At 40.8% G+C, this 16,725-nt stretch overlaps 1 protein-coding gene across 1 annotated transcript in view; it reads left to right on the top strand.

The window, feature by feature from the left end:
- Positions 1-16,725, top strand: part of cdkal1 (CDK5 regulatory subunit associated protein 1-like 1) — a 658,662-nt gene that overhangs the window by 61,630 nt on the left and 580,307 nt on the right. The window contains 1 exon segment of the mRNA XM_080203976.1: positions 9,210-9,294. Coding sequence (XP_080060102.1) covers positions 9,210-9,294 — 85 coding nt within the window.

Below are 16,725 nucleotides of genomic sequence, written 5' to 3'. Positions count from 1 at the left end.
GGAAGGGTTTTTTTGTAAAGAATTCGGTGAGGCACAGCTTCAGTAGGTCTCAGGGTTGCTACAGAGTTCCCTGAATCTGGGGAGTGAATCTTTGGGGCCCCTTGAAGGAGGGAATGGAGGTGCAGGTTTTGAAAATACTGGTGCTGGGTGGCATGTCAATTTCAACGTGCTGATGCCAGTTGCAGGCAGTAGCCACCAGCGCTAAAGAGAGCAGGACAGAAATCTCAATACTGTCCTGTTGCAACCCATTAAATCAGTTGAAAAGCTAATTAAGAGATTGTCAAGCGGTTAAAGGGACAGGCTAGTTATCCTCACCTTCAGGAACTGGCTAGCTGAAGGCAGTTAAGTAATAATTGGGGAGTCAGTCACGGCCACCCTGGCCTTATAAACCAGCCAGCAGGCATAGGAAGGAACTGGACACTTAATAATAGGATGCCCTTGCCATTGTATAGGTGCCTGAGAGAGTGGAAATTCAGTATGCAGGCCTTGAAGAGGGTCAGTATCTTGTAATATGACAACAGAGGTTGTTAAAGACAGTTGAGTGGCCACCTGCCTTGAAGGAAGACATCAGCTGACAGGACTGACAATGGGGATAACAGTTTCTGCAGAAAGGGCACAATCCAAAGCATTAGGAAGACAAGGGAGAGGAAAGAAGGGCAGCAAGGAAATGGAGGCCAGATTCTCAACACAATCTGTTGCCAAAGATGGAGCTGCTTGGAGATTTTAGAGAACCCCCTATAGGAGATTGCGACTGTTCAGGCAGATGATCTCAAATGTCTGCCGTCATCACTGAAGATTTCTCAACTTGCAGCACTGATTGGCATGCCCTGCTATTGGGTGCCCAAAGTCACATGGCCTTGAACTTCTTTGTTTATGGCTCCTTGCAAAAATCTGCTGTGGAATTGAGTGGCATTTTTGTTGCATTTTGGTGGTCACTTTGCCAGTAGCTGGGCAGAACATTCATAGGCACTGCCTCAAAGGGAGAGATGGCATTACACTTTACCACCATCACCTGGATTCCCCTCGATATCAAGGTGCCCAGTTATTGGCCAGTCACATTCATGAACAGAAAGTGTTTCCACTCCCTCAACATCCTGATGTGCGTCTGCTTTCCTGCCAACTGCCATGTCTCCATCTTCTGCTAGTCCAGGCTGCCTCAAATTTTCATTCTAACCCTCTCCAAGTAAATGGATGGATCCTAAGGGACAAAGGAAATCCCTTGAAAGGTTAGCTGCTCACCTCTGAGCTCCAGGCAGAGGCACGAAGACTGTACAAATAATTCTACTGGCTTAGCAGAATAACTACTGAGCAGGGCATCAGGATTGATTAAGTGTGATTCTGGTGCCTGGACCAGTAGGGTAATGTCTTTAATTCACTCCTCCAGGGTTTTGGCCATTGCAGTTGTCAGTTGAGCTCTCCATAATATGGTAATCTGGAGATGAGATCTTATGGACATTGAGATCCTGACAAGAGATGAAAGCAGAGCAACAGAAAGATGCCCCTACTGCATGATTAAGTGGCCTTCGCCATTAATTTAACAGGAAGAGGACCTCCCTCTATCCCTCATGACCTTCAGCCAGGTTGGCATCAGTGAAGGTCTGTCCTACCCAAGCTGACAGGCCACCAGTTCCCTGCTACCCTCTGGTGAAGCAGAAGGCTTTGGCACAACTAACAGATCCGTCCACCCAGGACAACCAGCAGCCTCAATGATAACTGCCGTGGGGCATATAGAATTCCACACTCCATCTGATTTAGCCCTGTTACCATCCCCTCACCTGGCAGTGTCTCCCCCCCTCATCTGCTGGTGCCCCCCACCCACCAGTGGATAAGAAACCATTTCTATCAATTAAGGTTCATGCTCCTGAAAATCTGAACTTTAGTTAGTTTCTCTTTGGACACAGGTTTCTGACCCAAGAGCAAAACATATTGGCCTCCATGGTAAAAGTTCAGCCCTAGGAAACCATGCTACCAATTGTGAATGCCAGTGGTTTGAGCGCTGGCTTGCAACAGCATGGTCTTCAGAGTGCTTTGAAGTTTGGCCTTCTATTGTGATAAATTTGGTCCACGGATGTTCTGGGACATTCACAGCAGCTGAAATGGCTGGAGTGGTTGAGGGCGAAACCACGTGTTTAGAAAAGCTTAAAGTTTGAACTGCATATGAACAATGTTTTTATCTGATCCATGAAATTAGTAAATCAGCTGATTGATGGGATCAAATCCATGTTCTGCTACAGAATATTTTAAGTATTGTGCTTGTAGCATTAAACACAATTTTTTCTCATAAGCTCCCCTCCCTTCCAGACCTGCCTAATAATAATTGACTATTATGGATGACCCTACTATTGTACTTTGCTGTTTTCATAAAATACTGCATTATAGTTGCTCTTTTGTACTCATTGGATTGCTTCTCTGCCTGTTGAAGTGGTGGAGGCTGCCTCGCTAAATATTTTTAAGACGCGGGTTGTTGGGTTTTTGATAAACGAGGGGATTAAGGGTTATGGGGAGAGGGCGGGAATGTGGAACTGAGCCACGATAGATCAGCCATGATCTTATTGAATGGCGGGGCAGGCTCGAAGGGCTAGATGGCCTACTCCTGCTCCTATTTCTTATGTTCTATATACTCTAAATGGTAGAAATGGAGTCCATTTGTGTGAAATAAATATTGATTTCCCACTGCTCACATAAAAACTGTTCATTTATTATTGATTCAAGGTAAAAATGATATACGTTCAATTTTTTGTATTTTGGGAATCATATTTAAGATTTTAAAAGAATATTTTCACTTCCTCAATTTTGTTTTTGAAGTAAGTGATTTGTCTTTATCATGCACTGGACACCTACTTCTCCTGGCGAGAGATTAAATCGGCTGCTTTCTGACTGTTGTGAAGTGTTTCCTTCTGCTGGCTGCCCTTTGGTATGGATTACAACCCAACAGGACTACCCTCAGGTGTTGTTCGACATCTCTATGCTAGATGGTGCTACAGTCTCTGCTCCATTTGTAATTCAGATTGAGTAATCAACATTTTTGCTCCAGCATGCAACACTGATTGTGCTTGACATTTTGGAAATGTTCAATGTCTTCCAGCTCTTAAACCAATACTGCATATGAATGATTGATTGAGACCAGTTGCAGCCTTCAGATGAAGTGAGAACCACAGTGTTTGTCCCAGTTTTTAAAATTATGCATTTTATGTATTTCCATTCTAATTTATAATTGAATTATTTGTAAGCATGTCAGACTGTAATTATAGCCTCCTGCCAGATGGAAGCTGTCCAGCAGCAGGGCCCAAAAATACATGTGGCAGTGGACAAATATGTTCTTGAAAGCCCCCCAAAAATCTTAGGAAAGTTTGATCACAGGGTGACCAATAAGAGAAAAGTCACCCTCCCTATATGTAAGTGATAGAATTTATGAAGAGCTCCAATCACAGGCTATTTGCAATTGTATTTGCCTAATGAGCATGGGAGAGAAATAGCCCATGATTGACACAGTGGCACAGAGCCAGGTTAACATTGCTGCCTCACAGTGCCAGGGTTCAATTCTGACCTCAGATAACTGTCTGTGCGGAGTCTGCACATTCTCCGTGTCTCCCCATTCTCCGTGTCTCCCACAGTCCAAAGATATGCGGGTTAGGCATATTGGTCATGTGAAATTGCTTTTAGCGTCCGGGACTAGCAGGGTAAATACATGGGGTTGAGGGCCTTGTTAGTGCAGGCTCAGTGGGCTAAATAGCCTCCTCCTGCACCGTGAGGATTGTAAGTGGTGGCACATGAGCCTGAGAGGTGGTGGCACCTGACTCCTTTGACCACCCTATTGGGCTGCATGAAGTCTCCCTTGCTGTACTAGGTGAACCACTAAATATTACCAGATGTAGAGCCACAAATGCTCCACTGCAACATTAATCAGATCCAGATTATCCAATTGTGAAGGTTAGAGTTAGAGGATGTGCAGTTAGTTGTGAGTTAGATTATATTTTTGTCTTTCATCAGCAGTTTGTCCACTCCCTGCGCTTGCAGGTTTGTGAAACTCCCTGAGGATGGGAATAGTTGCAGTTGCGTGTCTGATGGTGGTTCCTTCACATCTTTCCTGGGCTGCTGCTGCTGCTGCTTCTCATGTTGGGTGTATCCCCGGGTGCACCCTCTACTCTGGCCTCTCTGTTAACACTTCCATCTCTCTGTCCCAATCTCTCTGCACCTTTTTCTCTGCCCTGTCATGAGATCACCTGCAGTTATTTGGTTTGGAAATTAGAGGCTTCGAATCTGGGAATTGTATGTTGCCCCAGGCCTGGCTATCTGCAATACTGATGCTGCTGGCTAATTAGATTAACTTGCAACTCAGCAGAATGTTCTCCTGTGCGAGGGGCGGAAGTCCAATCTCCAACCAGATAATGCTCTAAGGAGTGTTAACGGATATGCATTTGCCACTGACCTTTTGGGTGGTGGGATGGGGAACCCTGCTATTTGAAAAATTAGAAATGTTCAATTTTATTTTGTGGGCCTCTAGCAAATTATAGCTATTTCATGATGAACGTAGGTTGAACAATAATAGGAACTAAGCAGATCCAAAAAAAAAGCGAACCTCTGAAGTACAACTAACCCAAACTTGCATTCATGAAAACATAAATCAGTGGTCTTGGTTATATTCCTGCACTCTTCATTTGACGTCTATGTTCATTAGTATCATACAAATTTAAAAGCTTGTTACTTAAATTAAAAATGCTAATTCTTGTAATATTCAGTTTCATGATTTTGGTAAGGCTTTTGAGAAGTTAAGGCAATAATTTAAATTCTGTTTCATCCATCCAAAACTCAGTCATCTGGTTCATTTAGGTTGTTCTGAGCTGTTTAGTTATGTCTGCATTGAAGTTATTTTTCTTGAAATTTATGCTCCACCTTGCTGGTCTTTGCAAAGATGTTTGCAAGATGGCATGGATGAGTTGATTTATGGGACGAGGCAGGATTTTTGGTACATATTGTGGGTTTGTAGGACTGGAAATACGATAGTAAGGGATGTATATTTTGGACAATTCAGAAAACACTTACTGTGTTTATATAATGCTCTGTTTCAAATTGAAACAAGCCTATTGCTTTTTTTAATAATGTTTCCCTTTTATATGAGCCTGAGAATAATCAGTATACTTATTTCGAAATTATATAGCAAATCTTAATCAAAACAAAGCTTTCCTTCCTAAAGCTTTCGAAGGTCATGTCATTTTTTTTAAGCTTCAATTGTATTTACAAAAAAAATGATCATTTATGCATACAGAGATAAAATGGATAATGCACAAGGTTAAGTGAATATTTTCACATGTAAAACGAGGGACCAGAACTTTCCGAGCTCGCCTGTGGCTGGGATTCTCCAGTCCCGCTACAATGAGCGGAGATTTGGCTGAGCGCCAAATTTTCCATTCTCACTGGCAGTGGGGCATGAATGGCAGGAGAGTTCTGGCCAAGAAGTCCCTCTCTAACACTGAAATTTGAAAATAAGCTGTTCATAACATCTCAGTTTGCAGATCCTTTTCCCTTCAAGTTTGTTTGTCTAACAAGGCTCCATGAAACGTAGCTCTAAGTAAAAACCTTAGGGATCAGTTCCAGTTAATACCCTGTTTAAATTGAACTCAAGATAGGAACTTTCTCTTTAAAAAAAAGTGTCATGCAACACAGCTGCTCAAAACAAATTCTTGTGTCAAGGAACTAGATTTAAGACCAATTTAAATACATTCAAATTAAGTTAATCTACTCACCGACCATCATGTGTAACCATTTTTTGTAGGCATTAGCAAATCTGGCTTGCTATAAATTAGTGCAGCTGGCTAGAATTGCATCAGTGAATTGGTGTTCTTCCAATAAGCTGTGCAAATCTAGCAAAGGGCCACGTTTGAGATGTTGTAGCCTTGCTTGACCCTGTCGGCCACACCATCGGTGTCCATGCCTCGTGAGGAGTAACTGCCTGCAGTGGCCATCTGCACATTATCCTTCATTCCCTTGCTCCTGTTGCTGGGGTCCGACAGGACCTGGAGACGTTGTCTGTTCTAGCAATGTCAGAGGTAGAATATGGATCTCCTGTGGGACCACAGGGCCGCATGGCTTGGGTATGACTCAATGAGGTCAGTGCAATGTTCCATCTCCTCTTCAATCGTGAATGGCATGTTGATGGCATGCATCTCCACGGATGCATCTTCTGGCTTCATGAGCGCAGGAAGACTGGCAGAATGCTCTTTACTTGAAGACTTCCTCATTATTAGCACATTGGAAATATAATTTTTTGAAAGGTGGACTATAGAGTATTTAATACCTTTTGCATGTAATTTTTCAGGCTATTACTGTAATGCAAAGGCTCAAAATCTAATATTGTTCCCATATGTATGTGATGGATTGGATTATGAAATTGTACAATTTTCTGTATAAAGTGCAGAACTTTATACATTGTGTCAATGATCAGGAGAATCATGTCTCAAATTTCTCAACTAATGTCAACTATAGTCAGCATTAAGGAAAAGATGAGGGAACCTTAGAACATAAGACAGAAGAATGTGTGATTTAGTGTTGCTGTCAGAATGATAGCTAACTTACTTAATTATAAGAGGCTGATTTAAGTGATCAAACAGCTTTATTAGCATCTGAAAGCTTTCCAGACTTTTGTGCTGTGAGATTTTATAGCAGAGTTCAAAGTGCATGGTGGTGCACAAATTTGCCTTGGAAAGCCCTGGAAAATTCAGTCATGGGGACAACAAATGGAAAAAAGAGTGACCGCCATACGTGAAAGAGAGAGACCCTGTGAGGAGCTGCTCAATCACGTATTCTATCTTTTGCTGCTCCTTCAGAGACTGAATATGTGGTTGGAGGAGCAGTAAAGGTAGGAGACCCAGGGACATTTTGTTTCCCCCAAGTGGTTGCTCAGTGGGTCAGCTTGTAAGCTTTGCCATTTGGGTGGCGGGGGGTTGGAATTTGCCATTACATGCTGATAAAACATTCTAAGCATTCTCTTTGCAGTAGACTCCTGCCATGTAAGTGAAAAACAGGGGAGACTTTTTTTTATCTAGAATCTAGATAACATAAATGAATGTTATATACTAGGCATTGGAAGATATTGTGAGTACTGAATATAAATTGAGGGAAGTCTGCATTTGTCTATTAAAACTGCATCATCTTAAGCATGCATAGCTTTTTAAAAAATTTATCAATGTGTAGTGTAGAAGACCTACGTTGATAATAGTGAACCTTAAAAAAAAATCACATAGACATTTCTGATGTAAGTTTGACCTGAAACAGTAACTTTCTTTCTCATGTAGGTGCCTGGCCTGCTGAGTGTTTCCAGCATTTTCTTATTTCAAACCATTATCAAATTTTCTGATGTGGATTATTTTTGATAGTTTCTGTCATAAATTTGTGTAGGGAGCATGGCTTGAGAGAGACGGAGTAAGTCATGTCTTTCTTAGAATAATGAAAAGCCGTTGAAAAATGTTGGGATAGGTGCAAAAGGGGTTGTGTACTTGGCATCACTTGCTTTACAAGATCAAAACCTTTGCCAATTGATGTAGCTAAAAGTAGCCTGACACACCGGAGAGATGATGTAGAGATGCTGGCGTTGGACTGGGGTAAACACAGTACGAAGTCTCACAACACCAGGTTAAAGTCCAACCAGTTTATTTGATAGTAATCCCACAAGCTTTCGGAAATGGTGTTCCTTCGTCAGGTGTGTGGAAGGTTCTGATATACCTGATGAAGGAACACCGTTTCCGAAAGCTTGAGGGATTACTATCAAATAAACTGGTTGGACTTTAACCTGGTGTTGTGAAACTTCGTACTGTGTTTACACCAGAGAGAAGCAGAGTTCAATCAAGATTGATCAGAAAGGGGTCAGTCCACTACTAGAACAACCCCATCACTGACTCTTTCTAATGGAAAACAGCCCTTCCACAGATCCTGTGTTGGTTCTGGCAATAAAATAGGAGGCTTTCCTTCTTTTGGGACCTGAACTGAAAACGTTGCTTTCAGTCCAGCTTCCAACCTATCTTTTCTCCAGGGCGGGATTGCCCGAGCTCTGCAGTGATTCCGATCTCTATTTAAACTCCCCTCTTAGCCCAGACTCCTGAGTCCTATGTGAAGGAATGGACAGTGGAAGTGATTGCAACATCTTTACAAAGGGATCCAGGCACTACAAGCCCAGTAATATCATGTGTCTTTGGCAACTTTACACCAAAGCAGATGCCATCCTGCCAATGTCAGCTTGCACCAACAGTCTCATGGTTAGAGTTAAAATAAGCCAATTTTAAAAAAACCTCAATTTTTTACTACAAATTGCACAAAAAAAAATGCACCATGTAGGAAACTGATAATTTCATTCTTCTTTATTCAAATTCTGTAACAGGCCACTGCTCTTGTGATACTTCAGATTAAGTTTTGTAATGGTAGATCTTGCTAACCTAAATAAGAGGTAAAGTGGCAGAAGGCAAAAAGGGCTACCTCACAATATGGAGATAGAAAAGTTATTGGAAGAATTTCTCCACAAATTTATGCCAGAAGCTTCTGATCCACATGCAGTCTAGGTCTAAGTTTAGTTCTGATGAATTAAGTTTGAAGATTGGGAAGAAGAAGAAAGAGTCAGAAGGCCTCAAAGCCTCACATGGGCAGCAGCATAGCATTTAGATCTGAACAAATGAAATCCAATGCAGCAACTTAAATTCATAGAATTCCTTTAACATAATGAGATGTTCCAGGGCACTTCATAGGAGCATTAGAATATGACATTGATAGTACGTCAACTGACCAGAAGCTTAGTGAAAGAAATAGGTTTCAATGAGTGTCTTAAAGGAAGAAAGTAAAGTAGAGAAATGGAGAAGTATAGGGTAAATATTACAGAATTTGTGCACTATCAGTCAACTGAAGGCATGGCCACTAATTATGGAGCAACTAAAATTGAAGATGCATAGAAGGTCAGCATTATATGTCTTGGAGGATTAAAGAGCTGGAGGAGATTGTGGAGATGGGGCGTTTGTGAAGAGCTGTTCCCAAAAATATTTTAATGTTTAATGTTTTAATTTGTCTTCTGTAACTTTTTTGTAGTTTTATAAATATCTATATTTGTTACTCTTGTTTTCATCTTACTGTTTACCAGTTTTAAAAAATATTCTTTTAATCAACGGCAAATACCATGCCTGTGTATTAAAGTGATTTTCTAATGTGCTGTTATTTCTTTTCATTTGTAGAGAATTCACTCGATGCAGATTTGTGGCTGTTAAATAGCTGTACTGTGAAAAATCCAGCTGAAGACCACTTTAGAAACTCAATTAAGTAAGTCTGACTAAACTGACTCTGAAATTTGTTGATATTTTGAGCTTTATAGGCATCTCATTGACATTAGTGTAATTTTTACTGTAAATTAAAACTGGACAGAATAAGTGAGTCCTTTAGATTTATGATTTTCAAATAGTTAAGTAATATTTATGACAATGTGAAAAAACGAGAGCTAAATCGTAAAACAAAAGTTTTAATATTTAACAGGTTTAAATCTATTAAATATTTGGTTCCTCATCTGTAACAATTGCAGGAGTACAAGAAAAATAACCAGACGTTATGCAAAAATGTGTACAAAAATGTTGCAACATCTAATTCATTTTGTATTAGGAAACCCAGATTTATGATTTTAATATTCTAACATCTGGCTATCTTCCTTTTCATACTCCTGTTTTTTGGGGCAGCACAGTGGCTAGCACTGCTACCTCACAGCACCAGGGACCTGGGTTCAATTCCTTTGGTGCTGTTCTGCCTGTGTCTTTGTGGGTTTCCCCCGGGTGCTTTGGTTTCCTCCCGCGGTCCAAAGATGTGCAGGCTTGGTGGCTTGGCCACGCTAATTTGCCCCTTATCATCCCACAATATGTAGGTTAGATGGATTAGCCAAGGAAAATTTGTGGGGTTATAGGGCGGAATAGAGATTTTGGATCAATTACTCTGGCAGAGTACTGTGATGCAGACTCGATGGGCTGAATGGTCTCTTCACTGTAAGGATTCTATGTTTTTTTCTAAGAATATATAGAAAAATAAATCTTTCCCTCTGAAGAACGTTCTAAGAAATAGAATACTTACATAGCTTTAAAACCTTCAACCTTTTTGCAGTGGTAGAAATATTCTGCAGTCACTTCGTTCTTGAGGTTGAAGTATTAGACTTGTTAACCGTTTTTAGTATTTTGCTGCTTGAAAACCTAATTTGAATATCACAGGACAAATGTATTACAAACTATCTAAAGCCTTAATCTTGTTCAACCTTGAGTGGCTTAACTGTTATTCACTGCAGAGATGTGTCTCCTGGTTTCAAAACTGGTTTTTCTGTTTGTTACTGAGGTGTGACCTAGCTGGTTCAAATGCATTACTCAGTGTCAGTTAGATGGCGTCATTCAGAGTACCAGATAATAGTGTTCAAAATGTGAATCCTTTTAAGATCAGGAGGATACCAGTGAGGTCATATCATGCACTGTAAATGGCATTATGCTTTGCTTTAATTGCAGGCATTGGTGTGAGAGATTGCGTTTTCAATTAACTAGTTTTATCATAGAATCATAGAAACCCTATCGTACAGAAAGAGGCCATTCGGCCCATTGAGTCTGCACCAACCACAATCCCACCCAGGCTCTACGCCCATATCCCTACATATTTACCCACTAATCCCTCTAACCAACACATCTCAGGACACTATGGGGAATTTTTAGCTTGGCCAATCAACCTTAATCTGCACAGCTTTGGACTGTGGGAGGAAACTGGAGCACCCAGAGGAAACCCACACAAACACGAGGAGAATGTGCAAACTCCACACAGGCAGTGAACCAAGCCAGGAATCGAACCCAGGTCCCTGGAGCTGTGAAGCAGCAGTGCTAACCACTGTGTTACCGTGCTGACCGCTTGCAAGGTTAGGGTTTTGCAATTTTCTGGTGTGGTGTGCTGCTAAAACTGGCAATGATGCATCTGGCTTGATAGATCAGGTGAATAAGCTAAGATACGGGTCAGTAGTTGAGCAGTGGCAGGTATTGGAACAGCTGGTCTAAAGTGCTCAGCACAAGTTTATCCCAATCAAAAAGAGGAATTCCACGAGTAAGAGGCAAAATCCATGGTTAACAAACAAGATCACGGATAATGTTAAATTGGAAAACGTGATGTATCGAGTGGCAAGGGATAGTGGTAGACCAGAGGACTGGGAAGATTTTAGGATCCAGCAGCAAAAGTCCAAAAAGCTCAGAAGGGAGAAAATGAGTTTTCAGTGAAAACTTACATGCAACATAAAAACAGACAATAAGAGTTGTTTTACTAAGTGGGTGGCTAAGGTAAATGTGGGACCTCTACTGAAAGAGGCTGGTAAATTGTTAATAGCAAACAAAGAAATGATGGATAATTTTTTGCGTAAGTGGAAGGCATTGTAAATATCCCCAAGATATCTGATGAGCTGATTTCAAATAATATGGTATACCTTAGAAAAATCCCAATCACAAGGAGCTAAAAGCGGACAAATCACCAGAACCTGTTGAACTGCCTGCTAGGGTTTTAATGGAAGTAACTGCAGAGCTAGTGGAACCACTGGTTGAAACTTCGTAACTCTCTAAATTCTGGGAGGGTGCCAGAAGATTGGCTGTTTTCCAATGTGACTCCCTTATTCAAAAAAGGGGGAAAAGGCAGAAGGCAGGGAACTATAGGCCAGTTAGTTTAACATGTATTAATGCAGGATGCTGGAATCAGCAATCAAAGAGGAAATAGCCGGTCATTTAGGAAAGCTGAAAGTAATCAAACCTAGTCAACATGGTTTTATGAAAGGTAAATCACGTTGAACAAATTTTCTTGCATTCTTTTGAGGATGTAACATGGAGAGTAGATAGAGGGGAACATATAGGCGTAATGTATTTAGCTTTCCAAAAGGCATGTGATAAGGTGTCACATAAGAGATTGGAGTAGAAGCCCATGGAATTGGAGGAGGTATGTTGGCATGGATTGAAAACTGGCTGCCACGTACAAAAGAGTTGGAATAAATGGATCCTTTTCAGAGTGGAAAAATGTAACTCGTGGACTACTGCAGGGGTCAGTTCTTGGCCCGCAATTGTTTACTATTTACATTAATGATGTGGAGGAAGGAACAGAATGCAAGGTTTCCAAATTTGTCACTGATATGAAGATAGATGGAAGGGCATGTTGTAATGATTCTGCAACAAGATGTAGATAGATTGGATGACTGGGTGAAAACCTAGCAAGTGGAATTTAATGTGGGGAGGTGTGAGGTCATGCACTTTGGTAGGAGAAATCAAAAGGCAGATTATTTTCTAAATAGAGACTGCAGGTGAGTGAAGCACAGAGAGATCTAGGTGTTCGAGTGAATCTCAAAAAACTAGCAGTTGAGTCCAGCAAGTAGTTAAGACAGACAGCATTTGGCCTTTATTGCAAAGGTGTTGGAGTTTAAAAATGGGGAGGTTTTGTTGCAATTGTATAGTGTGTTCGTGAGGCCTCACCTGGAATACTGCATACAGTTTTGATCCCCTTACCTAAAAATAACATTGGAGGCATCAATCCTGGGATGAGAGGATTGTCCTATCAAGAAAGATTAAATAGTCTGGATCTGCATTCCTTGGAGTTTAGAAGAGTGAAGAGTGACCTTAGTCAAACACTTAAGATTCTCAGGGGGCTTGATATGGCAGATGGTGAATGTTTTCACAAGTGGGAGTCTCGAACAAAGGGACGTAGCTACAAGATAAAGGGCCAGTCATTTAAAATTGAAGTGCGTAGAAATTTCTTCTCAGAGGATGGTGAATCTCTGGAATTCTTTATCCCAAAGGGTGGTGGTGGCTGGATCATTAGAAAGTGGATAAATTTTTGATAGATCAAGGAATAGAAGGCTATGGGGCAATGGCACAGAAAAGGATTTGAGGCCAGCATACATCAGCCATAATCGTACTGAAGGTGGCCTGGTGGCCGATTCCCACTTCTATTTTTTGTACTTATGTGATTGTAATATTTGGTGCATCTTGCCAACGGTGATGCTGACTTTTAAATTCTTAATATAGTAGCATAGTGGTTAGCACTGCTGCATCACAGCGCCAGGGACTCGGGTTTGATTTCTTGCTTGGGTTGCTGTCTGTGCGGAATCTGCACGTTTGCCCCATGCCTGCATGCGTTTCCTCTGAGTGCTCTGATTTCCTCCCACAATCCAAAAGACGTATTGGTCAGGTGCATTGGCCATGCTAAATTCTCCCTCAGTGTACCTCTGAAGTATTTTTTTGGATTGATTGTCACATTGTCAACAATTCTGTGCTGTAGCTATGATTCTAACTGATCGCTTTCTTGGTTGAGGAAGGAGGTAGGTGGGGTCAAGGAGATCTGCATTTTTTATCAATGCCAGAAGCTCAGAAGAAAATCCTGTCTTGGAGCATTAAAAACACAATTTGGCACTTAGGGTTAGGTAGCCAATGCAAGGTTACTATGATTGAGCCATGTACAAGATTAGAGGAACACACACACCTCAGAGACTTGGTGGAACGAGGTTACAGAGATAGAGGTTGGATGAGACCTTGAAGAGATTTTTATACTTGGTCTTGGTAATAGAGAGGTGCTAAAGTCCGAAGCTTAATTCAAGATCCGGTTGGATGCCCAGGTTACGAGCAGTCAGATGTTCCCTCAGACAGTGACGAGGGGGAGGGGTGGAGCCCTTGACAAACGGAATTGTGGTGGGTGCTGAAAATTATCGTTTTTAGGCTTCGTAGTATATAAGCAGTGTAAATTTCTGCTCATCTAACACTGAATATTGGACAAGCAGTGTAAGGTTTGCAAGATGATGAAGTAGCTTTGGATGCTGTTTGTATACTTGTGTTTGGAAGATGTTAGCAAGGGGAAGCATGTAGATGGGAAATAGGTGGCAAAGGATAGATCCATGAGGGACCCAAGAGCTAACTGTGTGGGGGTGGAAAGAAAATTCGTTAGAGCTGATTGCTCTGATAATTAAAAATGGTACAAGTCAAGGGTAAACCTACTCACCTCACCAAAAGAGGAGGACACATCAACTGTATCACAGACTATAAATGCGATGAGAAGTATCAGGAGAGATAGAACAGAAGCCTGAGATAATTTGTGATTTTGATTAGACTGTGGTAGGGGATCAAACATGTAGCTCTGGGAAAAATTGGTATAGATTTGAAAAGCAATAGCACATTCAAGAACTTTTAGGAGGAAAGGAAGGTTGGAGCTGGACCAGTAGTTTGCAAGGTCAGAGGTTTCAGGATGAATTTAAAAATATATTAATAGGTTACTTGCTGTTCAAAAGACCTTACTGTGAAATTGGTTACAATGTTTGCTAACACGTTATTTCAGCAAAAATTCTTTGAGCTCCTAAAAATTCTGTTAATATTCAAAATTCCTTTTCTATTCAAATTTCTAATTTCGAGCATCAATGATAAACTTTAGTTGTTCCTGCAGTCTTCCTGATTTCCCCCAATCAAGTGCTCAGGAAAGACTGGCGGGGGGGTAGTCTTTACCCTGGAGGCCAGCTGAGCCTTCAAATAATGACTTTAAGACTGCCCAACAAGCCCTGTTGAATTTGCCCTCTGCCAGATTGAGAGAGCTGATATTGGGAATGCCCCAATGCCTCCTGCCCTTTCTCTCTAACCCTCCTCTAATGGTAACACCCCCACCCCTACCTGCTACCTCCCCTTCTGAGTAGATGGACAAGAGCAACAGATACCTGAGAACTCCACCCCCTGGAGATGCCCGTCCAAGTCAATCAACATCCTGACTTGGAAATGTATCGCCGTTCCTTCACTGTTGCTGGGCCAAATTCCCTCCATAACAGTATTGTGGGTGTACCTACACCTCAGGGACTGTAGTGGTTCAAGAGGCAGCTTGCTACCATCTTCTGAAAGGTAACTAAGAATAGGCAGTAAATGGTGGCCTAACCAGCAATGCCTGCACCGTCTAAATGATTTTTTTTAAAAAGTTCCTACAAAGAATAAGGATGGGTCAACCAAATCTAGAGACCTTTGTGTGCAAAGGTGCTTAGGCAGAAAACGAAAGCTTATGTTAGACACTAAACTTTATACTTCAGGAAAGCTGAGAGGGGTATGGAAATTAGAAAGATGAAGTCAAAAAGAAAATTGGGAAAGCAAAGCAAGGGTGTGAAAGAATATAGGCAAGCAAAATAGAGGTAAACCCAAATATATTTTCTTGATGTATTAAGAGGACAGCTAAGAAAAGAGTAGGACCTGTAGAAGATCAAAAAGATAACTAATGTGTGGAGACAGAGGATGTGAGTATGGCTCTTAATCATTCGAGTCTGTCTTCACATATGACCCGGTGACTTTGCAAACAGCAGTGTCCTGGAGATTGATCTTTAATTCCTGGAGAATCCAGGCCAATCCTGGAAGGCTGGCAACCTTGTTTAAAATGGTGCTAGTCTTCCTGTTATTTCTGAGTATTTTGCAGTGGCAAGCGAAAGTAGGTGAGATAGGATAGATTGGTGGTCCCTGGAGTTCCTTTGCCCCACCTAAGTGGTTGTAGAAGATAAAGTTTCAGAATCACTGAACAATGTTAATGTTAATTAATTAGCCTGTAGCAAATTCTGAAATTAGAATGAACCTTCTGCTGGGGATAGTTGACCACTAATAATATATTGTTTCAGTATATCTTACATTGAGTGAATTTGATCTAATAAGCAGATGTACACTATTACAATGGGGTAAGTCTTAATTTTCATTTTTAGATATTTTTCAGTCACGCATGGCTTGTGAAAACAGCTTTCAGGCCTGCACAGCCCTTCTTGCTTTCACTTTACAATGAGGTGATTTGATTATGGTTTCTGCTGTCAAATAGTTTTTCATGCAAATTATTAAAATGCTCTGATTGGGATGCTTTTTTCAGAGTTCATGGAACACTCATATTTGCATAAAAACTGTCAGCTTGAAACATTTGCATTTTTATTGTTTAGCTTTCAGCTGGGCTCAGTATTAAGTTGATATATGCCTTTGGTGTAAACAGTCACTTAGACTGACTTTGAGTCAGGTTCTCTGACCTCTGAGTTTTCAGTTTATAAAGAACTAAGAATATGTATTTTTCTGACATATCAAGCTATGATTTTACTTTTGTCCAAAATTATAAAGGGATGAAATGATAGCAACAGAATGATAGAAAAGCAACACAACTTGCGCGTTTCAACAATCAAATCTATCTCTTGCAATTCATCAACAAAGCCTCGGCAGTATTAAAAATGCAATTTCTACCTAGTTTTTGCCTGTTCCTGGAATGTCCCCTTGGTACCATCTTCATTCCGTTGATGATTTTCTGAACAGTTAATGAAAATCTTAAACTGTGCTTGACACAATTTGTTTTTAATTACTTCAACTTGTTCAGATTAGATCCTGTACACATTACACTAATTTGCATGTTTGGCATGTCCATTTTATGTAAGGTCAGCTGTTCCATTACTTAGTTGTAAAGACTGGCTGAATCATATTGTCAGGTTGGAAGTGATTGAAATGTCTGTGGGAAGAGGTTGATGTTGCCTTTTTTTTTCATTCTTCCTATCCACCAACAGTAAATCATTTTAGAGAGCAGTTCAGTTTCAAATGTTGCTGTCTACTCAAATTTTACAGTTAATATTTGTTGTGTGTTTATTCAATAATCTTGTAAATTCTGATTTTGCTTAATCAGACCATTACTTCTAACTTGGTCCACACTAAAACTGTGACACTCCATCAAGCTGGCTAC

This window comes from Carcharhinus amblyrhynchos, chromosome 2, assembly GCF_965287045.1.
Source record: "Carcharhinus amblyrhynchos chromosome 2, sCarAmb.v2.hapA, whole genome shotgun sequence".
NCBI lineage: Eukaryota > Metazoa > Chordata > Chondrichthyes > Carcharhiniformes > Carcharhinidae > Carcharhinus > Carcharhinus amblyrhynchos.
The sequence above is the reverse complement of the archived record's forward strand: the minus strand, read 5'-3'. Positions and strand labels throughout refer to the sequence as shown.